Genomic DNA, 27,531 nt, shown 5'->3' with positions numbered 1-27,531 from the left:
GTTCAAAATTTATTCTTCTAAACTTAGTAGGAAAAGAACGGGGTATTACACTGCTCAGCCTTTTTCCCTTAAGAAGGGTGCTACGACCTCCGATGCAGGAACGCCCTGCAAGGATGTGGTGAAAATCCGACTTCTCGGTGGTCGTGTTCAGCTCGGGGCAGAGGGTGAGGAAACAGAGAACTACTACCTGGATATCGACTCCGAAGAGGATCCGGAGGAAGACCCAGAAGAGGATCCGGAGGAAGACCCAGAAGAGGATTCGGAGAAGAGCAAGTCTGCTAGCTCCCATGGATCGATAGTCTAGGGCAGTTGTATTTGCTTGTATGATGTATCTCGAACTCGTGGGTTGTAATATTCATCTATCTAGGAAGTTGTTACTACAGGAACGGTAACTACCTATGGACCGTTCTATAACTCCATATTATTCGAAGAGGCCTCTAGGAGGCAGAATCTTTAAGTACTTATATATAAATTCACGCCTTCAGTAAATTCGTGTGTTAAGTACTTATTATATTTTGTTGATTTAAAAGTTTTGCATACGATATAGCTAGTACAAGGAATTGAAGAAGCAATGAACGAGTGTTAGAATACATCTACCATGTACTAATAAACATATTATATTGACTTATCAGAATGCCACCAAAAAGAGGACGTCCAAGAGGTGGGAGAAGAATCCCACAAAATGATGAAAGATGTCCAGAACCAGGGCCAGAACCAGAAATAGCTCCACAACCAATACGGCCAGAACGTAGAATAGAGGAATTGTTTTTACGTCAAAACCCACCTGTATTCAGCGGTACAGGAGATCCAGCTGAGGCTGAAACTTGGGTGCGTGCAATCGAACGCATCTTCAACTTTCTGCGCTGCACCGACCAGGAACGTTTAACCTGTGTATCTTTTCAACTGACGGGATCGGCTGACTTCTGGTGGGAAGCCAGAATGAAGACAATGACAGCTGATCAACTAGAAAACCTCACCTGGGAGCAGTTCAAGATTGGGATATATGATAAATATATACCCAAAAGTTACCGAAAGAAGAAAGAGATGGAATTCTATAACCTGAAACAGGGGAGGATGACGGTTACACAGTATGATAGGATGTTTTGCGACATGTCCAGATATGCCCCAGAACTAGTTGATACAGACGAGAAAATGGCTGAAAAATTTTGTGCCGGTCTGAGGCATGAAATCAGGATGGCTTTGGCTAGTCATGGAGGGTTGTCGTATACTGAATCCCTCAGTAGAGCTCTAGACATTGAGGCAGCAATGCCGTGGGAAAGACCAGTGGCAACACCTATGCCACCACCCCCACAAGCCCAATCCCAGAACTACAAAGGGAAACGAAAATGGGAAGGCAATTACAATGGCCAAACTGAGAAGAAACCATGGCAGGGACAACCACCCCAGCAACAGGGCTTTGGAAGGCAAGTTGCTCCTAATCAGGCGGGGAACAACCAACAGAAAACTTCACCCTGCCCAAAGTACAACAAAAACCATGGTGGAATCTGCAAGGCTGGCAGTGATAGTTGTTACATCTGTAACCAGAAGGGGCATTATGCAAATCGTTGCCCAAATAAGCAACACGGGGTGAGCTTAAGGCCAAACCCACCATTCCAAGCCCCACATCTGAGAGCTATCCAAGCGCTACCCCAGCCACGTCATCTGCAATTGCCGCAGCCTCAACAATCACATCAACCACAGCTGCCACAACCACAGCCACGTCAGCAGCAACAAAAGATGCAACCGTATCACGCCAGAGCCTATGCTATCAAACAGAACCAGCCCGAGAAAAACCAGGGAAACCTGGCAGGTATGGGCATGCTACTCAACACACCTGTTGTACTTCTGTTTGATACGGGTGCTTCACATTCTTTCATTGCAAGTGCATGTGTGGACACCCTAGGACTCAAAATAGAAAGATCTAATCAGGACATGAGTATCTCTTCACCAATAGGAGGAACAATGACAGTAACGCATGTTTGCTCGAACTTAGAATTGAACATAGGATCACTAGAGGTCATAGCAAACAACGTATATGTTATACCGATGTCGGACGTAGATATAATCCTAGGAATGGATTGGCTAGCTGAAAACTACACTAAAATCTTATGCAAGGAGCGGAAGATCTCTTTCAAATTTCCAGGAAAGAATGCTTGGGATTTTCACGGGATACGGATGGGCAGGAAAATACCAATTATATCCACCCTACAAGCAAGAAAGATGATGAATAAGAAGGACTCTCAGGCATTCCTCGTGTACCTAAACGGGAAAGCTGAGACAAAAAGAGCAATTGAAGATGTGGATATCGTACGAGAATTCCGTGATGTGTTTCCAGAAGACTTGCCAGGATTGCCACCTAATAGGCAAGTGGAATTTACCATAGACTTAGAACCGGGAGCGGCGCCAGTATCAAAGGCACCGTATAGGATGGCTCCAAAAGAATTGGAGGAACTAAAAATTCAATTGCAGGAACTACTGGACCTAGGTTTCATCAGACCTAGTGTATCCCCATGGGGAGCACCAGTTTTGTTTGTCAAAAAGAAAGATGGCACCTTGAGAATGTGCATTGACTATAGAGAGCTGAACAAGCTAACACTCAAGAACAAATATCCTTTGCCAAGGATAGATGATTTGTTTGACCAACTTAGGGGTGCGAGTGTATTTTCAAAAATCGACTTGAGATCTGGCTATCATCAACTGAAGGTCAGACAAGAAGATATACCCAAAACAGCTTTTCGGACAAGGTATGACCACTACGAGTTCGTAGTTGTGCCATTCGGGTTAACAAATGCACCAGCTGTATTCATGGATCTCATGAATAGGGTTTTTCACCCCTACTTGGACAAGTTCGTCTTAGTGTTCATAGATGACGTCCTCATCTACTCCAAAAATGAAGAAGAACATAAAAAGCATTTGAGGACCACTCTACAAACGCTAAGGAATGAACGACTCTACGCCAAATTCAGCAAATGCGAGTTTTGGCTGAGAGAAGTCACATTTCTAGGACACATTGTATCATCAGAAGGAATCAGGGTAGATCCTGCTAAAGTGGAAGCAGTACAAGAATGGAAGTCGCCAACAAATCCAAACGAGATCAGGAGTTTCTTAGGATTGGCTGGCTATTATCGAAGGTTTATTGAAGGATTTTCGAAAATAGCAAGGCCAATGACGCAACTGCTCAAGAAGGGGATCAAGTATACTTGGACGGACGAGTGTGAGGAGAGTTTCCAAAAACTCAAGAAGATGCTAACTACTGCGCCGGTTTTAGCAGTCCCCGAACCAGACAAAGAATATGTAATCTACACGGATGCGTCCAAAAATGGACTAGGTTGCGTGTTGATGCAAGATGGCAAGGTAATAGCATATGCATCACGACAACTTAGACCTCATGAGTTGAATTATCCGACTCATGATCTGGAACTAGCTGCAGTAGTACATGCATTAAAAATCTGGAGACATCACCTATATGGAGTTAGGTGTGAGATTTTTACTGATCACAAAAGTCTGAAGTACTTTTTCGAGCAAAAAGATCTAAACATGAGACAAAGGAGATGGCTCGAATTAGTAAAGGACTATGACTGTGGTATTAACTACCACCCAGGCAAGGCTAATGTAGTAGCCGACGCATTAAGCCGAAAAGTCTCGTCAAAATTAGGACATCTTCTCACGAGAGAAGTTGAGCTTATAAAAGAATTTGACAAGATGAGGATAGAAGTGATTAAACCACCTGGAACTATAGCAGGCGTTGTTGAGACAATACCTAGTTTAAGAAAAATGGTGGTAGAAGCACAAAGAAAGGATGAGAAGATGGAAAAATTACGGGAAAAGATAAGATTAGGAGATATCAAAGATTTCCAAGAAGCACCAGACAATGCCATACTCTTTGAAGGAAGGATATGCATTCCTCAAGATGAAGAACTTAAGAATAAAATCTTGAGCGAAGCCCATGATACCCCTTATACTGCCCACCCGGGAAGTACTAAGATGTATCAAGATCTAAAAGAGAATTTTTGGTGGGAAGGAATGAAACGAGATGTAGCCTCGTTTGTTGAACGATGTCTTGCTTGCCAGCAAGTGAAAGCCTTACACCAAAGGCCTTACGGAGAACTACAACCCTTGGAGATACCAGAATGGAAATGGGATGATATAGCAATGGACTTCATCACAGGATTGCCAAGATCCAAGCGAGGTAACACGGCTATATGGGTCATTGTGGACAGACTTACGAAGTGTGCGCACTTTATACCAATCCCAATCACCCATGGATCCGACAAGTTAGCTCAACTTTATGTTAGAGAAATTGTGCGTTTGCACGGAGTGCCAAAGTCAATTACATCGGACAGAGATTCCAAGTTCACATCCAGATTCTGGATCAGTTTACAAAAAGAACTGGGCACAAGATTGAATTTTAGTACAGCTTTTCACCCACAGACAGATGGTCAGTCTGAAAGAACGATTCAAACATTGGAGGATATGCTGAGGACAGTAGTGCTAGACCAGGGTGAAAACTGGGAGCACATTTTGCCACTCATCGAGTTTGCATATAATAATAGTCACCAAGCGACTATCGCTATGGCACCCTACGAAGCACTGTATGGGAGAAAGTGTAGATCGCCACTATATTGGGATGAAGTGGGCGAGAGAAAAATCCTAGGGCCAGACACAATAGGTGAAATGATTGAAATCGTTCGCCAAATCCGACAGAGGATTAAGGAGGCCCAGGATAGACAAAAGTCATATGCTGATAAACGCCGAACTGACTTACAATTTGAGAATGGAGAAAAAGTCTTTCTGAAAGTTTCTCCATCAAAAGGGATCATTAGGTTCGGAGTTAAAGGGAAACTTAGACCCCGATTTATAGGACCCTATGAGATCCTAGAAAGAATAGGCCCAGTGGCTTACAGGCTGGCATTACCGCCAAGCCTAGGAAATGTCCATAATGTTTTCCATGTATCACAACTTAGGAAGTACGTTTTCGATCCAAAGCACGTGATACACCAAAATGAGATGATCCTTAATCCAGACCTGAGCTATGAAGAAAGACCCGAAGCGATTTTAGATAAAAAGGTGCAACAACTCCGAAATAAATCAATCACCTCAGTGAAAGTTCTTTGGAGGCACCATGGACAAGAAGAAGCTACGTGGGAGCTCGAAGACAAGATGAAAGAAAAATATCCAGAGTTGTTTAACGAAGGTATGCAAATTTCGGGACGAAATTTATTTTAAGGGGGGTAGTATGTGATGCCCCGCTCTTTTAAATACATATTAAATTAAATATGTGCATAATTACTATATTTCTTGTGCATATATAATTATTAATGGAGATAATTTTATCTAGATAATATTATTTCAGCAAAAACCTGTATAAGAGATACAGAGTTGCGATTTAATATTTAGTCATGAATGAAACCAATAATTAAATTTATTGGTTTTACTATACGTTTGAGACTTTGTTTTACCAGTTTATTGATTTAATCAATAATGTTAGAATTTTAGATTTATAACCGATTTTATAAATCGTGTTATTTAAATCAAATTGCTAGAAATTTTAATTTGAGATTATATGCATAATAATTTTATTATTTCACGCTATATGTGTTTAGTATTAAGTCGCGAATTAATTCCGACTTTCATGTATTAAATCTCAAGTTAAGGGTTTAATTTATACGACGAGTATTTAATTAGCGAGAACTGGATAATTACTACAGACGAACTATGAAAAAAATTAGAACACGATGTATAGTCACATCAAAATCCTACACTATTCCACCTTTCCCTCCAACTCACCATTACTGCAGAAGATGTTTTTTTTCTAAAGTGAAGATTTCAGCAAATCTTACATTTTCAATCTAGCCGCAGCAAATCTTACATTTTCAATCTAGCCGCAGCAAATCCTACATTTTCAAAATCAGCCGACGTTCACTCACCTACTCCTACAAAATTTTCCATAGTCATAGATTTCATTGTCGCAGAGACCCATCTATAAATTCATCCAAACACTTCAGCTCTAAAACAAGCAAATTCTTAAACGCAGAGTTTTCTTTTGACAAGATTCGGTGAAGGTATTACTCGCAACTTTCTTCCTTTTCATACATAGCATTATCCAGAAATTCAACAAGAATGAGATCACATATGATTTTGTTTACAGTTTACAGAATTTGTATACGCATCAAAGCTTTCACAAGAAATCAGAATTAGAATTTGTATCTCACTAGGAATACAGAAAACCAAGTTTTCATTTCAAAATCAAGTCTTTACAGTTGAGTTTTCTGAAAATTATTCAAATTTACGAACCTATCGTGAGTGATAAAACGAGAGAGAAAGGATGGTGGATTGTCGGAGCTCTGCGACTCACGGCGACGGCGGCTCCGGGAGAGGCGGCTGCCGGGCTCTTACTGCCAACAGCAGCGGCCGGCGGCGGCGCTCCTCCAGCGAGCCACTGACCACCGGACGAGCCTGCAGCAACTCCAGGCCGCGACTCCGGCGAAGCAGCTGCAGTCGGCGGCGACTCCGGGCAAGCCAACGGCGGCGGGAGCTCCGAGCGAGACGAACGGCTGAAGGCCAGATCCGTCGACCTCAGGCGAAGAAGCAATAACTCCAGGCGACGGCGGCTTCACTGGCAACTGCCGGCGGAGTAGCGCGGCGGCGCGACGCCGGAATCAAGACGAGAGCGAGAGAGGGATGAGATGGGTGTGTGCGTTTTTTTTGTGTGTGTGCGTGAGTTTGTGAGGAAAAATGAGAGGAGTAGAAGAGTTTAATTGCTAATTGGGCCCCCAACTTTGGGCTAGTATTTTTTTTTAAAAACAAAAACTGATTTGGGCCGATTTAACAAAAAAAAAAATGAAATGGGCTCAAGTTTTTAATTAGACAAGTTTTAATTGATTAAACTGTTAATCTGAATTATGGTGTTAATTAGAATGGATTAATCCATTAATGAGACTTATTGTCTTTATTATGGATTAATCTAGATGAGAATTATTTATAAATGAAATCATTTTCTTAAATCAAATTTCTTAGCTCATTAACTATTTTCTTAAATGGATTTTATGAATAAATCAAATTAGTATTTATTTGGATTGAATATATTGAGTTATTAATTTAATTTATTAACTTAGCTTTTGGAGTTAATTGGATTAACTCTAAATTATCTACGAAGGTATTAAATATCCTAAGTTGGTATGATTAATGAGAATTTTAAATCCAGCTCATTAATCAAAGTCTTTAACTTAGTTTCATTATTTAATCTTCTGGATTATTAATAAAACTACTTTGGTTAGTACCTTAGAATAATAAGTTCTCCATTAATAAGGACTTCATAGTAAAAATGCATTCTCATTAATTGAAGATTCCTGAATGTCTTACCTTGAATTCTCATAATAAAAGGTCAAGCGTGGGAGTCAGTGCTATCGAAAGAATCACTGCCTTAGTAGCGAAACACTGCAACCAGGTAGGCATTACTTTCATATATATCAAATGAGTTTCATTTACAGTTGAACAATTATTTCATTGCAAAATCCTTGAACTGAAAGTTATTTTAAGTATTGTCTTGCCATAAAATGTTTAAATTTCAGTATGATATCTATCTGATGTGGCTTTGCCATGTTATGTAATCAAATTCGGGTCCTGAGCAGTTGATAGCTATCCTGCCTTGGCTAGTGTACACCAGTGACCGTGAGTCATCTAGCGGGTTGGCCGGTCAAGTGACCGTGAGAGGTGGCCACCTCTCCGGCACACAGATTCAGATATGATAGATTACAAAAAAACTTAGTCTGATCAGACGAACTTTAGAATCACAAATGAATTTAGTATGCTTAGGGCCTTTTTAAGTAAAAACCCTTGGTTATACTATTGAAATGGCATGACAATTTACAGTTATTATGTATGTATATGATTTTCGGCATATGTCTACTGAGTACTTTGTACTCAGCCCTGCATGTATTTCTAAATGTGCAGGTTGAGCAGTGATGAGTGATGATGAGGTGCCGTGCGGAGCTTTGTCATATTTACTAAATAAACTCTTGGCGATACATGTCTTCATACATGTATCACGTTCTATTTCCGCTGCGAACACTCAGTTATGATGCATATTATCCTATTATGTTGGATTATCAAATCAAGTTATTGTATAAACACTTAAATCGGATACTCTTGACCGATTACTCGCTCTTATCTATTTATGTGTATCTTTTTCTCATATGATGTCTCAATCTTAGTTCAATTCCTTTATTATTATTTATCACCCCTTTCTGTCCCCTCTCCTAATTTCCCTTCCCTAGTCACGGTTTCCCGGCTTACCTACCCTTAGTTAAGTCCGGTCGTGACAGTAATGGTTTTTCCCATAACCTTTAAAATTTGAAAAACAATACACCACCTTTCGATTTTTTTTTTATTTTTACCATGGTATGAAATACACCCAAATAAAAGTTGATTTTAGGACTTTTGACTTAGATTTTTTGATAACTAAGCATGACGGATAATAAATGTGGCATAATAAAGTCGATGCATCGGCTTAGATATCAACAAATCTAAGTCAAAAGTTCTAAAATCAACTTTTATTTGGGGATATTTCATACCTGTGGGAAAAATAAGAAAAAATCGAAAGGTGATGTATTTTTTTTCAAATTTTAAAGGTTATGGGAAAAATCAGAATTTGCTGAAAGTTCATGTATTTTACGGCAAATATCCCTTATAAATATAATTAAAAATTAATTTGAAATAATATATTTGAGTTAATATTAAAAAATATAAGAAAAATTCACAATATTATGAAAGGGCAAAAAAGATACAAGTTAAAAAAATAAAAATAAAAAAGAAAATAATTGAAAAATAGATTTATTCAAAAAAAGATGAGAGATAAGAGATAATATTTAAAAATTTTAATCTTTAAATAAATATAACTTGTACATTTTAAATCAAATATTTACATAAAATATATCATATTAAAGCTCTTATCGCGTGATCTCTAATTTAATATGCAAATTAAATATTTTATAATTAGTCGAATTTTATAATTTTAGAAATAAATAAAACAAAAGTTTTAATAAGAAGATAAAGAAAAAAGAAATAAAAAAATATTATTTATAATTAAATAAACCTTCAATTTTATTATAACTACAAAATTGTCACTCAATTTGAAATCGATTTCCAATTAAAAATTGTCTTTTTAATATATTATGGATTATAGATGTTGCGCATGTAATATAATTGATGAATGCATGTTATTATGCAAATATTGTTATTGTTGATGATTTAAATTTATATGCAATTAAAGAATATATACCACAATGTGAGGCTAGAGATAATTAACTTTATCATGTTAGGAGGATGTTTGACCCATTATAATAAGCCAAGAATTAGTAAATGACATCCATCCCTCTTGCTAAATTATCTTTTATTGGGCACCATGCATGGTTCGTGATTCAGAGGGACTGATTAAGATGGCGGGTTGCCGAACTTTGGGCAGCACCGCTACCGTGCTTATGGGTGAGTTACATGCGTTGATGGTTGCCATGGGTTACTGTTTGGAGAATGATTTTGGACCGGCGGTGATGTTTTCCGATTCACTTTTGGCTGTGCATGTCTTATCTGATAAAAATCAAGGTTCGGATTCCCTTTGCGATGAACTTTGGGAGGTTTTCGCTCACGCCCGTCAGCATATTGTGGTGGATTTTCTTCATATGTGTCGTGACGCAAACCGAGCTGCTCACGAGCTTGCTCGGCGTTCTTTTTTCTTTTCTGATGTAATATTTTAGAAGGCCGATTTTCCGGATTGGCTTCTAGAGATTGTTCTTTCAGATTCCTCTTAATATATTACCACTTCTTCAAAAAAAAAAAGAACAAGAAACTTCTGCATGAGTCAGCTTTCTGAGTTTGTTAATAGAAGTTGCTAAGTTGTATTTTTATTGCAGTACAATCTTGTAATAAGATTTGATTCTAAAAATATTCCAATCTAACTCAAAAAAATGTTTAATGAATTAATAAGAAGAATATGTTATTAAAAGATGAATATGGTAGCAACACAGATCGTCGTTGCAAAATTGATGAACGTCATGTTGATGTCATAAATAATACTCCTTTCGTCCTATTAGTAGTGTCTCATTTCTTTTGAGCACGGAGATTAAGAAATGTGTAGAAAGTAAATAAAGTGAGTTGGTGAAAATTATTTAAATATTAGGTATAGAGAAAAAGATAATAGTGCCATGAAGGAAATGAGACACTATTAATGGGACAACCCAAAAAGAAAAATGGAACACTACTAATGGGACTGAGGGAGTAGTATTTTTAGAGTTATGTTGATTTTAAATTTAAGCTTTTTTAATTACATCAAAATTAATTTATTTTGATATCAACTCATAATTTCAATCTTTATTGTCAAAATTCAACTCAGTTACGTGTAATCTAGGATTTTCAGATGAGGTCTCTCATATAAACATTCGTATAGCAGAAGACATTTGTAAATATTCTATTAAACACTTTAATAGAACGCTTACATGTGTTCTTAAATTATTTGAATAATCTGTATCGTACAAGCGTTCACACAGAACAAAATGTGGAATTTTTATCCTTGAAAATAAAATCTCATAATGTAAATGTTAAAAATATGATAATTCAAATATTTAATTGTTACTCTCTTCATAAAAGTTTGCCCCAATTTATACTTTCTATTTTTGTACATGATTCCACTCTAATAATTGTGGGACCCTTCTTCCATTCAAATGAAACACGTGTTGTTATCAACTTTTATTAAAACATGTGTTGTTCTTCGGCAATTTTTTAAGGGACATAAGATATAGTATTTCTTTTGGACCATAACTGAAAAGTTTATAATTTAGATATTGAAGTATTATTTTTCAAATAAATTATTATTCATTATTCAAGCCAAATACATCGAGTTTGTATAATATAAGCTTTAGAGCATAAGTGATTATGAGTGACTTAGAGCATGGTTCGCAATCACGGATGACATGCAAATGCAAGTGCCAACGTAGGCGAAACGACATCGCTCCGCATCTCAGGTGAATAAATTGGTTAGCATGATAAATAAATTGATAATATAGTTTGGGGAAATTCTCAAAAAAAAATTTGGAGATAATATAGTTTAGGGGCGTTTTAATCCAATAAATCATCAATAATTTTTCTATTTTAGTCAAATTTATCCACTTCAAATTTAAGATATCGTTCCGCTACGTTGGCACTTGGCAGTTGCGTAGATGCAATATGGATTTTTGGAAGCTTGAAAAACACTTTTGAACTAAAACCGATACAAATTCGATTTATTAAATTTGGAAAATGTATTAATGATTTATTTAACTAAAATTGTCAGAAATTTCATTTATGACGTCCAATCAGTGTATTTTTTTTTTGTGTCAATATATGAATCTAGCCTATTTCATATTGTAAAATTAAAATCTAGCCTATGAAATAAAAACATTAAAAAATGGCCAGTTTTTGTGTAAAAGTACAAAATTACCCCTTACTTTAAAATTTTAAAAAATAGCCGGTCACAAGTCAACAACACCTTCGATCCTCTTTCTCTCTCCCTCCCTCTCCGGCACACCCTCTCCCTCTCGCCGCCGCCCATCCACCGCGCCGCCGCCACCGACAATCGCATCGCAGCGCCGCACAACCACCACCACCGCGACGCACAGCGAACCACCACCACAACAACGCACAGCAGCAGCGCCGCACAGCGAACCACCGCCTATTCTCCCTTTCTCCGTGGTCTGGCGACTCCACCGCCTAGACTCCGGCGACCAGATCTCGGCCTCCTTATTGCAGATCTCGGCGTGGTGGCCGCAGCACCACCGCTGGCGAAGCTAGATCTAGCTCCTCCGCCTTGGTCTCTCTCTTCACCCCCTGCCGCGAAGCGCCGCCGCCCCCGGCCTCGTCGCCTCTGCCATCTTCTGCTTCACTCCCCGCCGCGAAGCGCCACCGCCTAGGCCTCGTCGTCTCTGCCCCGGCCTCGTCGCCTCCGCCATCTCCGACGTCAGGTAAGGGCGGCGCTCCTTCGGCTTCTTTTTCTTCAAACAGGGGATTCCTTGTTTGATGTTGATACCATTCATCGGATTCTTGTGTACTGTACCGCTCTGATTTGGTGGAGCTGGATAGAATTTTTTTTCAGTGAATTGATTGCAGTTTCTGTGTAAACTCTTTCATCCTTAACATTTTTTTCAAGTTCTATCCTCTGCTCTCCATGTCGACTACTTGATTTTTTTCATCCTTAACATTTTTTTCAAATCCGGCAGTGGTTGTGGGTGGTCGTCAGGTTGAATTTTGGGGAATTGTTGGGGAATTGTTGTATTTTGAATAATTTTGGGGAATTGTTGTATTTTGATTTTGGGGAATTGTTGTATTTTGAATAATTTTGATTGTATTTTAATTGTAGATTGAATTGATTCGAATAATATTTTGTTATATTTTTATTGTTGATTTAGAGGAATTGATGTATTTTGATGGTAGATTGAGTTGTTGTATTTTGGTGTTGTACAACAATTTTTTTCATGTTCTTAAATTCACAACCAAATTTATGAATTCACAATTTAATGTTCTTGAATTCACGGCCACATTTATGAATTCACAACTAGATTTAAGAATACATTTATGAATTCACAACTAGATTTAAGAATTCACAATCAAGTCGATGAATTCACAACTTAATGTTCTTGAATTCACAACTAGCTCGATGAATTCACAACTTAATATTCTAAAATTTATAAACAAATCTATAAATTCACAATCAAAATAAATTACAGTTTTAATTGTGAATTCAAACTTTAAAAACTCAAATTCACAACTACTTGAATTCACAACCAAAATAAATTATAGTTGTGAATTAAATTCAGGTGTGAATTCGACTGATTGTGAATTGACAACCAACATAAATCTGGTTGTGAATTAAATTTTGGTTGTGAATTCGTTTGGTTGTGAATTCACAACCAAAAAATTCTAGTTGTGAATTAAATTTTGGTTGTGAATTCGACTGGTTGTGAATTAAATTTTGGCTGTGAATTCGACTAGTTGTGAATTCACAAACAAAAAATTCTGGTTGTGAATTCGACTGATTGTGAATTCTCAATTCACAACCAGTGTGAATTCACAACCAAAAAATTTTGGTTGTGAATTCACACTGGTTGTGAATTGCGGGATTTTTTAAAGGGGTGATGTAAAGTGGCAATTTTTTTAATTTTTAATGTGGAAGGGTATTTTGGTAACAGTGGCCATTTTTTTATGTTTTTATTTTAGTGGACAATTTTTAATTTTACAATATGAAAGTGGCTATTTTCAAAATCCACTCTTTTTTTTTTCCCTATTAATATGGTATAATTATAAACTAAATTTTCTAATTAAAGAATTGGAGAAATAAAAAAGTGGTACCCCCGTTTCATGGAAAGGAAAAGAGACATAAAAAATAGTAGTATAATTTAGTTCAGTGCATTTGATGCCTTTTTCTTCTGTTCTCTTCTTTCCCTAAAAATATGTATAATTTATTATTTTAATATATTATTAAAAAATATTTAATTTTTATTTTTAAACATCACTTTATTCATATTATATGGGACCTATTTTCCACTCACACATATTTAATTGATATTTCTTAAAATTCATCCATAAAAAATGGCGCATATTTTTAGGGGACGAGAAAAGTATTAGAGATTATTTGTGATTGTGTCGAGTAAAATGGGATTGTATTGAGTAAAATGTTTCTTTTTATATATAGAATTGATATTATATAGTATTACATTTGTTTTAAGTATACAAATTAATCTATATATATTTAATTATTTTTTTTGCTTCAATGTATTAAAATTATTATTGTATAATTAATTGTTCCTTGATTTGCTATATATATTACACCTTCATGATGCGATTAAAGAATTAAGCATAGTTATCTCTTTTTTTTATAGAAACATCTCTTTAAAAGATGAATAAGATCAAGATCCTAAAACTATCATCATTATAGTGGGGAAAAGGAAAACGTGAAGAAAATAAAGGATAGACAAAGAAAAAACATCTAATAAATAAACAAATTATACAAATCTGTCTTTTACCAATTGTCTTTTCCCCACCGTTGGAATATGACACGTCTACATGAGTCCTCTGCTTCGTAGATAATATTACGCACGTCATCGACCCAACTTTTTTGCTAAGCACTAGTGGATTAATTATAACCAAGATAGTAGTATAAGATTCTTTTAGGAAATTATAAAGTAAATTGTCTTTTGTCATTCTAATTAAAAAAATATGTAGATTTTATCTTCTGAACAACTTTTTTATATTTTTAGTTTGCTCTGCAGGATTATTTTATGGGTGGGTTTACCATCAATTGTTGGTTATTATTTTATTTTATTTTTTACTTGGGGGAGTTGGGGAGAGAAAGCAGTGGGGTTCGAATTTGAGATCTCATTGTTCACACATAAAAGGTCGCACGTGGTGTCCTTTGGGGACATCAATTGTTGGTTACTTCAAAATGATGATTGCCGAAAAATAATTATATAAAAAATATATACTCCCTCCGTCCACCAATCAACTACCCATTTGCCTCTAAAATTTTGTCCACCAATTAACTACCTACTCTGCTTTTTGGACTTATATACCCTCCCTTACTTTTTAAATTACTACACTTTACCAATTGGACCCACCACACTCTACCATTACTTGTCTACTTAACCCAATTTTGATGTTAATTAAATGGAGTAGGATATTTTAAATTTTCAATTTATTTATGTCCTGAAAATTTTATTTCCAATTTATTTATATTCGTATTGTTCAGTATATTTATTTATTTATTTTCGAATTTTCAGTTTATTTATTTTCTAAAAAAATTATTTTCCAATTTTCAGTTGATTTATTTATTTATTTTCTGAAAATTTTAATTCCAGTTTATTTATTTTTCAATTTTCAGTTTATTTATTCATTTATTTATTTTCAGTTTATTTATTTTCTAAATTTTCAGTTTATTTATTTTCGAATTTTCAGTTTATTTATTTATTTTCAGTTTATTTATTTTTCAGTTTTCACTTTATTTATTTATTTATTTTCTGAAAATTTTAATTCCAGTTTATTTATTCATTTATTTATTTTCTGAATTTTCAGTTTATTTATTTATTTTTCAGTTTTCAGTTTATTTATTCATTTATTTATTTATCTTCTAAAAAATTTAATTCCAGTTTATTTATTATTTTTTATTTATTTCCAGTTTATTTATTTTTGAATTTTTAGTTTATTTATTTATTTAATTCCGTTTTATTTATTTTCTGAATTTTCAGTTTATTTATTTATTTCCAATTTATTTATTTTCTGAATTTTCAGTTTATTTATTTATTTTCGAACTTTAAGTTTATTTATTTTCTAAAAAAAATAATTTTTCAGATTTTAATTAATTAATTTATTTATTTTCGAATTTTAAGTTTATTTATTTATTTTCGAATTTTAAGTTTATTTATTTATTTTCTGAATTTTCAGTTTATTTATTTATTTTCAAATTTTCAGTTTATTTATTTATTTAATTCCATTTTATTTATTTTCTGAATTTTCAGTTTATTTATTTATTTATTTTCGAATTTTCATTTATTTATTAATTTCCGGTTTATTTATTTTCAGAATTTTCAATTTATTTATCTATTTTCGAACTTTAAGTTTATTTATTTTCTAAAAATAATAATTTTTCAGATTTTAATTAATTTATTTATTTTCAATTTTTCAGTTTATTTATTTATTTTCGAACTTTAAGTTTATTTATTTTCTAAAAATAATAATTTTTCAGATTTTAATTAATTTATTTATTTTCGATTTTTCAGTTTATTTATTTATTTTCGAACTTTAAGCTTATTTATTTTCTAAAAAAAATAATTTTTCAGATTTTAATTTATTTATTTATTTATTTTCGAATTTTCAGTTTAATTATTTATTTAATTCCAGTTTATTTATTTTGTAAAAAAATAATTTTTCAGATTTTAATTTATTTATTTATTTTCGAATTTTCAGTTTATTTATTTATTTAATTCCAGTTTATTTATTTTATGAATTTTCAGTTTATTTATTTTCGAATTTTCAGTTTATTTATTTTTTTCTGAGTTTTTAGTTTATTTAATTAAAGAGTAAAAAAAGAAAGAAAGAAATAGTTTATTAAAAAAAAGGAACACTTTAATAAGTCAAGGCATTAAAATAATGTTCTAATGAAAGATTAGTAAAAGTAATCAAAATATATTAACACTACCCTTTTAGTCATTTACACCATTTTTACACCACCTTTTTCAGCTTTCTTAGTTTCCGTGCCGACCATCAAATGGGTAGTTGATTGGTGGACGGAGGGAGTATATATATATATATATCGTTGATATCAAAAACGAAACAGAAAATATATAGGCCATTTAGGAAACTTGTGAAATTTTTTAATCCAACAAAGTCTAAGTCAGAGCTTAAAACAAAGAATAGAGGCAAAAATTTATAACAAATAAAGATTTGTTGAATTAAATTTATAGAAGGTTCTGAAAAGGATATTGAAGTATAGTGGAGGTAAGTTCTCATTACTTTCTTGGATTTTCCAGAATACTTTAACTTTTGCTTTGGAATGTTCTGCTGGTCTTAGAATTTTGATCAGTTCATATTATATTTGAACAATTTGGATTTTATGGGTACAAAACAATCTCTCAGAAAGTCTTGAATGCATAATTTTATTGAGCCCCTTTTTTGAAGAATTGTTGCAATTTCTTGTTTGTAAAGTTTCAATCTTTACTACTAAATTGGACTTTGGATTTGCTCTGACAAACTGCAAATAGTTTAATGTAAAAAATATCACCACAAGATTATATATTCCATCACATAGTTGTCTTACTTTACAATTTATCAGTCGTCAAAATCCCTGAAGCTGCCTTCTCCTCAAACCCATCTCAAATATATATGTTTCTTGAATTCGCAGATTATTTATGTTGATTTGATTTGTGGGCTTATCTTGATTTAGCAGGTAAAATTAATCTTATGTTTCTGATTTCCGTGTCCTTTTTTTTGGTGGAGGCTTCTGCTTCAGTTTAGGAAAGTAATTTTGAGGTTATGATTGTTAAGGTTGTACTTCGAGATTCTTTTTGTGAAAAAAGAAATGGTGGGAATTATGTTATTGATTAAAGCAAGAAGAGGAAAAGGGTTGTTTCATTCTGTGCTGAGAAGAATTTTTTACTACTTTTCATAGTAGATTGTTTGTGTGCTGTTTATCTTAATGATAAAAGTTGTGCAGAGATACTGCACCCTTTGAATATGTCGAGAAAATCGAGCTTAAAAGCATGAATCATGCAGTAATTTGACATTTTTTGCTTAATCCCTTTGTAAAACTAGATTTTGGCCATTACTTCTTCTAATTGTTCTTTTAGATTAGATGAAGTGATCTTCTTGTTGGATACAAACTTTGTAGACTGTAACACGAAAACGTCGAACCTTCTCAAAATTTTCATAACTGAGGAAACCATAGTTGAGGAATGTGTATGAAGAGGAACACAAATCATGTTTTAGCCAATCTATAATCTATTTGACTCATTTTGCTGCATACATATTCATCAATTTATCACTGCTGCTATATCTTTACTTGAGCTTTTTTCAAGTGTAGCTAGTTCTTTAGGTCAAGAACAAAGTGGGACAATCACTCCTCGTGCCTTTTTTTTATCGTAGATGTTTGGATATACGATGCTTGATTCCGTTAGTATGTTAGTGAATCCCTTATTCTCTTAACTCTATAACTTGTGTTTCTTTTTCTCCCTCGAAATAAAGGAACCAACGAGATCTTGCATTTACTGAACATGAGAGTTTAAGTTGTCGAAAGGAAGATATATCAACTTATTGGTTCCGGTGTTCTGTCCAGCTTTGTTCTCTGTCGAAGACGAGCTTTTTTTCTTCGACCACGATTTTGAAGTGAAAGATGCCTTTAGTAACATCTGCTGCAAATTTGGGAAGCCACGAGCGTTACACATTGAAGGATGGTGATAACACCTCTGAAACATCAATATCCATGTTTGGCTCGGATGCTACGTGTACCAGTCAATCGTCGAGTGGTGACAGTTACGGGCAGAAGTATCTCCTTGACTCGCCTTTGGTGACCTCGAGACAGGATATTGGTGAATTTGATTATGAATTAGACGGTCAAAGTCTAGACATGGCTGGCTACGACAGTGACAAGATGAAACTAAAGCTTCAAGAACTCGAGAAGGTGCTTCTTGATGATAATGCTGCCAATGATGATTGCCAGAATATGGAAATCGAAGGCGGGTTGTCCGACACCACGTGTTATGCTTTAATTCACGACTCACCGAAGGAATCTTCGTCTTCGAATTCCATCCGTAGCATCATAAGTAGCACTAGGGAGTTATCATTCACAACAACTCTAACTCCAAAGAGCTTGCTTTTTGAGTGCGCTGCTGCCATCCAGAACGGGAATTGTCATGAAGCGTCGCAGATGATAGATGTTCTCCGGCAGAGGGTCTCGATCCAGGGAGAGCCTTCTGATAGAATTGCAGCGTACATGGTGGAGGCGCTGGTGGCTCGAATGGCTACATCCGGAAGGGGTCTTTACAAAGCTTTGAAATGCAAAAGCCCTCCCTCGTCTGACAGGCTCTCTGCAATGCAAGTCCTCTTTGAGGCGTGCCCGTGCTTTAGATTTGGTTTCATGGCTGCAAATGGAGCAATTCTGGAGACGTGTAGAGATGAAGAGCGAGTTCACATCATCGACTTTGACATCAACCAAGGGAGTCAGTATTACACGCTGCTGAAGACACTGGCCGAGACTCGTGGTCAACGGCCTCATGTACGATTAACCGGTGTGGACGACCCAGAATCAGTTCAACGTGGTGTAGGAGGACTGAATATAATAGGGGAGAGGCTCGAGCAGCTTGCCAAAGACTTGCAGCTCTCGTTCGAGTTCCACGCTGTGGCTGCAGAAACTGCTTTGGTTTCCCCATCATTGCTCGGGTGCAGGCAAGGCGAAGCACTGGTTGTGAACTTCGCCTTTCAGCTCCACCACCTGCCTGATGAGAGTGTGTCAACTGCAAACCTCCGGGACCAGCTGCTCCGGATGGTTAAGAGCTTGAAACCAAAACTCGTCACCCTAGTCGAGCAGGATGTGAACACGAACACCAGCCCGTTCTTGTTGAGATTTGCTGAGGCATACAATTACTACTCTGCGGTGTTTGCATCTCTGGATGCTACTCTTGGAAGGAACAACCAGGACCGGATAAACGTGGAGAAGCACTGCTTGGCACGTGATATCATCAATGTCGTTGCATGTGAAGGAGAAGAGAGGATAGAGAGGTATGAAGTTGCTGGGAAATGGAAGGCAAGGATGAGTATGGCCGGTTTCAACCCGCGCCCGATTAGTGGAAATGTGTACGTTGAGATCCAGAAGCTGATACGACAGTACTCGGACCGATACAAGGTTAAAGAAGAGACGGGCTCGCTCCATTTCGGGTGGGAGGACAAGATGTTGATCCTCAGCTCAGCATGGAGGTGATGATTGTGGCTTCTCACTTGTGTCTTGACTCCTTAGATGTGTGCATGTGCCCATATCCAAAGATAAACTAATATTTGATGGTGTTTTGTTCTTCTTTTCATTGTCTTTATAGCATCTATGTATTTGTTTTATCTGTTGGTGCAGTCCATTGGGTGCAATATCTATTATCTATGTATTATTTCTTCAAGCCAACATTTCTAAAGTCTTGTAAACTCTAGCTTACAACAATATAATGACAGTGTAACACAGCCCACAACATGAAACCAGAGTTGTAATCAAAATCTGCAGATATTTTATACTTCCCACCGTCAGAATTACATGACATTACCAACTGAATTATAGATTAACCTATCTGTTCTCAAGAAAGAAATCAAGTACAGAGAGAGATGCTATTAGTGTTTAATGCCAAGAAAACACAAGCCTACTTCAGCTTGAGCCTGCAACTCTTCCAGCACTTTCACCATCTTCTCTCGGCTATGCACGGTTTCTTTCTGCTCAGACAGGATACACCGCAATCTTCACACCAAAAACACAAGTGAGCTATAACTCAATTTGTAGCATTAAACACGGTAAATCAACATTAGAGAGCACAACTCGTCCTAGTGAAAGCTTAACAGACTATCCCACCATGAGAGCTTACTTTTGTACGGTTGCAGTGTCTCCGTGGCCTGTACAGATAACGAGCATGGCGTTGTCAGGTAGATTGGAATATATGGTCTTTACTCTGGTGTTGATTCGAGTAAGAATATCCTTCAGCTCCGAAGTGACCTTGTATGCGATTCTTTTTCTACCGGAGGGCTTACTACATGTGAGCAAGGATATCATCTCTGCTATCTTTGTGTTTAGGCTGTCATCATCATCTGCTTGTTTCTTGAAATAAGAATACAATTCTGAGAACTGTGTCCAGATGAAATGCACCCTGTTGCTTCTCACCTGAGTATTTCCAAAAACACGTGATAAGAAGAATAAAGATCAACTAAAAAGAAGAAATAAAAAAGTAAGAATACCTCTTTTTTGGCTTTCAGAAGCGCTTCATCGTCACTGGATACGGGAATTGCATGAGATGATTCAGAGGCATATCGCTTCACTATAGACACATTATCAATCAAACAAGATGTTTTGCCAGAATCACTTAACACTGTCAGGAGTTTCTTCCGCATAAGCGCTGGGGGCAACCCAAAACCGGGACCTAATACCAAAGGAATGGGTAAAGAATAAGAAATACAACTCATCATATGGAGTAAGTTATATCATGCGAACATAAAGAAAAATACCCTGCAACACGATTGAAGACATCAATAGACCATTAAGTATCAACGCAGTTTAAATCCTGATCAACAGGACTCGTTGGACCAGACATAGTTTGTAAAACTATTTATTCCTAAAAAGTAAAAACTGATAATTTGTTTATTTGAAAGCTAATATAATTTTGCAATCTATTGAACTTCTATAAGATAAAAATAATAAAAATAAAAACTGAATATGCATTAGCATCATTTAGCACATATAGATATAACACAGATACAATGCATACCATGTTTAATTTTTAGCAATGCAAGCTCCATTGTAGCTCTAGCATCTTCAACACTATCATGTCCATTTCCTGAATCTTGTATTTCTCTGGAGAGAAACTTCCTTGTTAACACGCGTAAAGCTGTTTTGTAAGACCGACCTCGTGGGTGTCTATACAAAATTGCCGTATCAATCACCAAATCATGTTTGATCTTCAAAGCTAACAAATCATTTTCTAGTGAATGCCCAACAAGGATAGTCTCCTTGTAGACAAGTCGAAGAAAATCTTCCTGAAGAAATAAACAGCTGTTAAAACATATATATACACTTAACATAATAAATCTACGAAGTTAAAAAAAGATCACTGGAATAAAGCAGTAATGTTCATTGAAGGCCACATAATTTCCCTCTCTAACAGCCAGATGAGATGATTTTAGACATAGTCTTAGACAGGCAAGCAGAAACAAAAGATGGTGGACTCAAATTTACTGCCATCCATTTATCAAAAGCAGGTGTCACGTCTAAGGTCTAAACACAAACCACATAGTGATTAGCTTATACGTAAGGCAGGATTTCGAACTCATTTGAATATTTAAAACCTCTCTAATATCTCAAGTATTTAGATGAGGCAAGGATACAATGAATTGCAATAAGAAAAAGGCAAAAGGTCACAATAGACCTGAACATCTTCAAGGGTTGTAGTCACGCTTTCCAGCATCTCACGAGTAATTCCACTGTACCTGCATAATACCTAAAAGTCTTAATATGCTTGATTTAACTCTGCCAGAAGCTATTTTCTTATCTGTAATCAAGAACGGGATTAAGATTAATATTCTATGGGACCAAGCATAAATTCCCAGAACCACTAGCAACAAGCTCTACAGGTGGTACAACAAATTCCATCAAGCTAGACCAGATTATTGAAAATATTTTATGACCATTCCATGATCATAGGAAAATAACAAAAGTTAAGCATTATTGATAGGCATAAGCAAAATCCTAAGAAAATAACTTGACCAAAATTTTCATTGTCTAAACAATCAGAGTCACAAGTTTAAGACTGGTTGATCACTACTTGTAGTGGAAATTGAAATTTTTTTATGAGAACATTAAAAATAGAGTAATAATTCACAGGTCCCAATTAGGTTTGTCAGGATTCAACCAGTTATTTCATTCTGACTCATAATTTCTGAAAATATTCCACAGCCATAGTTCAGACCCCATCAGGAAGCACGCATCAGATGCACTTTCAAAGAATAGTTCAAGAAACCAAGTACCTTGTGTTGTAATCAGTAATAGCATTTGCTGGTTTAACAAGTTTATCCAACAATACCTGCATTAAAATAAAATTAGCCAAGCATGTACCAGTATAAAATCATAAACTATAGTTCACAACCAACCAATGAGACATAAAATGCATACACATTTTTCATGCAGTAAAATAATCCTACCTGTCCAGTAGTATCAACCAGAGTAATTCTTGTAAGCTCAAAACCTTTTCTTGTAATGCACTGGCAAAACAAATTAGTGAACAAAAATACAATTATAGATAACGCTATGACTTCAAGAAATGCACTTAAAAGTCAAGAAATGAATATAAAATGTCGCTTCTGCAGAGAAGAATATGACCTCAGTCTTGGCCCCATCCCGAGACTACATTATTGGTAAAGATCATTACTCTAATACTTTGACAGACAAAATAAAAATCATGGATAAAAGATGAAACAATCAAGCAGAAGAACCACTGAAAGACAACCTGCCAAGTATGAAACTTGGTCTGTACTTTCCCTATATAGAGGGATGATATTCTATCTTTTCCTTTTCCCATTGATAGGAAACAGAAGATGTTACTATAAAGAGGATGAGTTGTTACAAAGGGATTAGTAACCTCCAAAAAGTGCTGACATCCTCTTTCAGTAGTATTAAAGGAGGAACAAAGGAACAATACAGATAATGAAAAGAGTTGAGAGTTCTATTGTTTTCAGTGCCTAATAGAAGCTCCAACTCCAGATATTGTAGATTTTATCTATTTAAGCTCTCTGGTCAAATTTAATTCAAAACTAACATCTGCAAACATACCATCTCACAGTCAAGTGCCAAAATCCCATGCAATAGAGTTGCAGAAGGAGCAGGAAGTGTTGAAAGAAAGTCTGCAAGAGCCAAAGATTTTAAAAGACTGTAACAATGTTCTTCCCAAACAAAGTAAGATATCCATCAAGAATAGAAGAACCCAAGAAACTCCGTTTAGAGGATATAGCATCACCTGGATCCTTGTGACAGTATCCATTATCTTCCAATTGCCTGGGAGTAAGTGTGTAGTAAGTAACTGGGAATGGCAAGTTTCCCTTTAAGTCAATAGGAGACGCATCACCCGAAGAGTCACAATTTCCTGCTAAAAGCATGACTTAGGTAGAACCATAACAAATCCAGTAGGGCAGCTAGAACCATTTTGTATAAAGCTAAAACAGAAGTGAACATCCCCTTTCCTCATTTCAGTACTTTACTAACTTTTTCTTGTACATGTTAGTTAAGTGCCAACTGATATGGCTGGAAGTGCATGCTTCAAATCTGGGACATTTGAATCGTGCTCCAATGAGCACATACAGAAATCCCAAAAAATTTCAGATGGTATTTCCAGGATATCGAGTATCTAGAAGAAAAACAAACCTTGAGAAGATATCCGTGCAGCTTTCTTTTCAATCTGTTCGTCCTCATCCCTTTTTCTTTTAATTTTGCATGTAAGTAGAGCATCTACAGTCTGCATTCCATCTGATGCACAGCTAGCACATAGCAAAAGGGAAATATTAGATAGAAGTAAAGAAAATCATGAACTCAAGAATCTTGATTCAGAATTATGAGTACCGATTAATAATTACCTTAGAGCTAAAACTGCTCTAGGAATTCCACAACATTCTTTAAAACTTTTTAGTAGTTTGGACTGTGATAAATACAGTGCTGCATCAAGACCAGGGATATAAAGCATCACCACTTTGGGAATTAAGGGCTTGTTCTGCAAATAACAACCACAAGATGTAAACTAACAAAAAATTGATTTTCACTGATGAGCGCAAGACATGCAGAACTCAGAAGCAACAGAAATCTTACTTTAATAAAAACCCACGACGGCATGAAGCCCTCAGCAAGCACCCAGGTGGCAAGTCCTTGGACATCCTGCAACAGGAAAAGGAATAAATAAATAAATAATGCCTCTTTAAACGTGAATAGGTAAGGGGAACAATCTGGTTAGGGTTCAGACAACACCTGGAAATTCAAGGTTGAGGTGGATTCTGTCTGCTTAAATTCGACGTCTGCTCTTGCCTGCGCGGCTAAAAAGGCAACCATGAGCTTAGACCTCCACAAGATCAAACATCAGAGCAGCTCTCTACAAATAACAGGGCATTCGAAGAACAATTGCACACAGACACACATGCGCACCTAACAAAGTAAAACAAAACTTCGCAATACATGTGAATATACCCCCTTTAAATTAAAGCACAATTGTAAAAGAACCAGCCTTTTAACAAACCCATAATTAGCTCAAGAAACCACGTCTATAATTTTTCTAGAAACCGTTCTCCTTCCACTTTGCATACAAATTTTAACAACATTTTCCCCCAAAAAGTAGCTCCCTGTGATGCCCGATAACTTAATCAAACCCAAAAAGAAGAGGAAATCTTGAAACGAGTTCAGCGAAGTTCTAAGGTTGCAAAATTAAGGTTTAGATATAATCTTGAACGATTTTCATGGAGCTAAAAGAACTGGAAATTTAAGAAAAGTAAAACCTCTGGGCCATAGATATCAAAGAAGGATTTTGCATTGCCGCTGTCTTCGGTGCTTCCCTCATTGTGCGTCTGGAGTTCCTCGTCTGTGGAATTCATGTTGTCACGGATGAAGAGAAACAACTAGAAATAAATTTCTGAGGTTTGATCAATTTTGGCTAAGCCCTAAATTTATTCTTATTTAAAGTGCTACTATGATTGAGTGATTATGAAAAAAAACCCTAATTTGTATGCATATATATAGTTTATTTTAAAATTAAATTGGGTGCAAACCCGACGTTGAGATTGTTTATGGAGCCGGACATTATATATAGCATTTCGAAAGTGATGACATTCTTCATACCATGGTTATTAGCATGTTGTATGCGTGTTACTATTATTAGTACATGACTCGTTAAAATTCGATGAAAAATTAATTTACATTCTAATTTATAATTATAATAAATTATAAAAAATATTATATCTATATAAGAGTCTAGACGAATTATTGTGATAGAATTGATAAATTAAAATGACGAGGCTAGTTTGGTACTGTCACTCAAACTCGTCTATATATATTAGTCTGTCTTAAATATAATACTCCCTCCGTCCACCAAAAATATGCCACAATTTTCTTTTTCGTTCGTCCACAAAAAATATGTCACATTCATTTTTAGTAGTAGGGTCCACACCATTCCACTCACATTTATAGTGGGACCCTTACTCCACTACCAACTTCACTCACATTTTATTAAAACTCGTGCCGAAAGTAAAGTGACATATTTTTTGTGGACGGAGGGAGTAAAAAATAATTATATTACTCATTCTAGTCTCAAACATGTAGAATAATACTCACCAATTACCAAAATTGTTTAAATTTATAATTATTAAAAATTATTTATTATAATAAATGGTTATATTTCGCAACAACAACTCAAACATTACAAAATAAAAATTACTAAGAATCAATAACAAAAGATTAAAATTTAAATAAAAATTCACATAAGCGTGTCGATTAATGTTTTGTTAAAAAATAATTTTACTACCTATTTTTGTCCAAAATCAATATAGTAAATTTCATAGGTTACACGGTTGTGGCCGTTGTTGATCCACATGTTACGCTATACCGTAGTTGGCAGTTTAAACGGATTGCCTCCATATGATATTTATTCAATAGCACCCGAACATTTGCAACTTTCAGATTACTCACTCGTAGTTTACTCGTTGAACTCATTACTACTATACTTCACCTATCTTTTTACAAAAGGTGAAAAGAGTTTTTCAAATGGGGGTCTCCAACTAAGTGAGTAAATTTCAATGTATTCGAAATATAGGCTAAGGATATAACAATGAATAACTAGTCTAAGAACTATATATATAATTACAAGTATAAACTTGGAATGTTACAATGAAGAACGAGTTTCTCTTTGGATCATTGTTGTTGTCTGAGGTCAACATGTAGGTTTAAGGACTCATGAGCACAGCAACGTCCAAACCCAGACCCATGCATATCTTGATCTTTCGTTTTAGACGAGAACTAAATAGAGCCTTTGGAGAAAGCCTTCTTCAATTCTAATTTGTTGTCCATTGAAATCTTCATGTTGGACTGCAATTGAGATGTCGTTGTCGAGTCCTACAACTTTGTATGGCGAGCTCTGCAACTTTAGACTTTCTTTTGCAATCCGTTAGGTCCGGATGATTTGTTGTGGGGTCCACTACATTGAACTGAAAGTCAACTGCAATGCCTAAATTGCTTCTGATTTCACAATTGCATATGTGCATCCTTCTGCTAAGTCTTCTTGTCAATTAGATCTCCTCATCAGTTGGTACTCCTCTTGAGTTGGATTTTTGCTTTAGTTGGAACTTTGTCTTCAGCATAATCTTCTTCTCCAACTGGGACTTATAACATCCTTTGACTTCTTCATAGAATTTCTCTAAGTATTTGACAAACATGGTTTTCGTACCCCACTTTCGCATGAATTGTTGTCATTTCTCCCCATGAATCGATTGTTAATATGTGTTTGTATCCCAATTTTGAGTTTTATTGAGATTTGATGTTTGGTGTAGCTTTTGGAGTGATTTCAGGTCAAATCGAGTATCAATTGGAGGATTGTGAAGACAAGAGATTGAAGTACGTCTCGAGAGGAATCCGTGAACGTGAACGACGCCGGAATCAGAGCTCGGACGAGGGAAAACGAAGTTGCCAAAGGCGGCTGCGCAGGACCCCACTGCCGCGGCTGAAGAACAGTGCACCGCGGTCCTACCCGCGGCCGCGAGGGTGACCGCGGCTCCTTGCTCCGACAGTACAGAACGCTTTTGGAAAGTACCTGAGGTCTGAGTCGCGGCCGCGAGCTTCCCTCCTTCGGCCGCGTTTCCGGCCGCGGTTGTCACTGCAACCGCGGGGATAAGGCGGAGCTTCGCCCTTTATGGGCCCAAACGCGAATTTTAGCCCCAAAACTCCCTTTTTTTCCCCTCTTTCTCTCATAACATTCAACACACCCCTAATCCCATCTTTCCCAAACCTCCACACTAAACCCTATCCTCCATTAATACTCACACCTACCATTTGAAGAGGCATTGAAGATGAGAGAAGTTAGAAGATTGGAGAAAGCCCATTAATAGGATTTGTCACTCATTACTCTCTCTTTTTCATATATGTATTTCTTTGATTTAAGTATGTTGTTTATGAACATGGTAGGCTAAAACCCCCCCTTGGTTTGGGGGTTAGGCTAGTAGATTGTGTAATGGATTGATTATTATGCTTAATATATG

The 27,531-nt window shown here is 35.9% G+C and overlaps 2 protein-coding genes across 9 annotated transcripts; one reads left to right on the top strand and one right to left on the bottom strand.

Moving 5' to 3' along the window:
* Positions 1–16,350: 16,350 nt before the first annotated feature.
* Positions 16,351–19,787, top strand: LOC131011767 (scarecrow-like protein 1). Of its 6 annotated transcripts, none has more exons than XM_057939607.1 (3): positions 16,353–16,515; positions 16,919–16,963; positions 17,849–19,787. In XM_057939607.1, exon 3 carries the CDS (start codon positions 17,906–17,908, stop codon positions 19,487–19,489), a length of 1,584 nt encoding a protein of 527 aa, XP_057795590.1. In that variant the 5' UTR covers positions 16,353–16,515; positions 16,919–16,963; positions 17,849–17,905; the 3' UTR covers positions 19,490–19,787. The 6 variants fall into 6 exon arrangements, with proteins under 6 accessions (XP_057795591.1, XP_057795589.1, XP_057795590.1 ...); XM_057939605.1 differs by having other exon boundaries at positions 16,354–16,515; positions 17,758–19,787; XM_057939604.1 differs by lacking the exon at positions 16,353–16,515 and adding an exon at positions 16,556–16,634 and having other exon boundaries at positions 17,758–19,787.
* LOC131011766 (small RNA degrading nuclease 5) lies at positions 19,759–25,100 on the bottom strand. 3 transcript variants are annotated; one of them, XM_057939602.1, is made up of 14 exons: positions 24,784–25,100; positions 24,263–24,319; positions 24,107–24,172; positions 23,878–24,011; positions 23,669–23,781; positions 23,265–23,390; positions 23,081–23,151; positions 22,453–22,512; positions 22,279–22,334; positions 21,681–21,741; positions 21,024–21,291; positions 20,497–20,678; positions 20,130–20,422; positions 19,759–20,005 (listed from the first exon to the last, which is right to left on the bottom strand). In XM_057939602.1, the coding sequence occupies exons 1-14, from the start codon at positions 24,877–24,879 to the stop codon at positions 19,882–19,884; spliced, it is 1,707 nt and encodes a 568-aa protein (XP_057795585.1). In that variant the 5' UTR covers positions 24,880–25,100; the 3' UTR covers positions 19,759–19,881. The 3 variants fall into 3 exon arrangements, with proteins under 3 accessions (XP_057795585.1, XP_057795583.1, XP_057795586.1); XM_057939600.1 differs by having other exon boundaries at positions 23,265–23,393; positions 24,784–25,060; XM_057939603.1 differs by having other exon boundaries at positions 23,265–23,393; positions 24,263–24,327; positions 24,784–25,059.
* Between the last annotated feature and the right edge of the window lie 2,431 nt (positions 25,101–27,531).

The sequence above is a fragment of the Salvia miltiorrhiza genome, chromosome 2 (assembly GCF_028751815.1).
Source record: "Salvia miltiorrhiza cultivar Shanhuang (shh) chromosome 2, IMPLAD_Smil_shh, whole genome shotgun sequence".
In the NCBI taxonomy this organism is placed as follows: Eukaryota; Viridiplantae; Streptophyta; class Magnoliopsida; order Lamiales; family Lamiaceae; genus Salvia; species Salvia miltiorrhiza.
The sequence above is the reverse complement of the archived record's forward strand: the minus strand, read 5'-3'. Positions and strand labels throughout refer to the sequence as shown.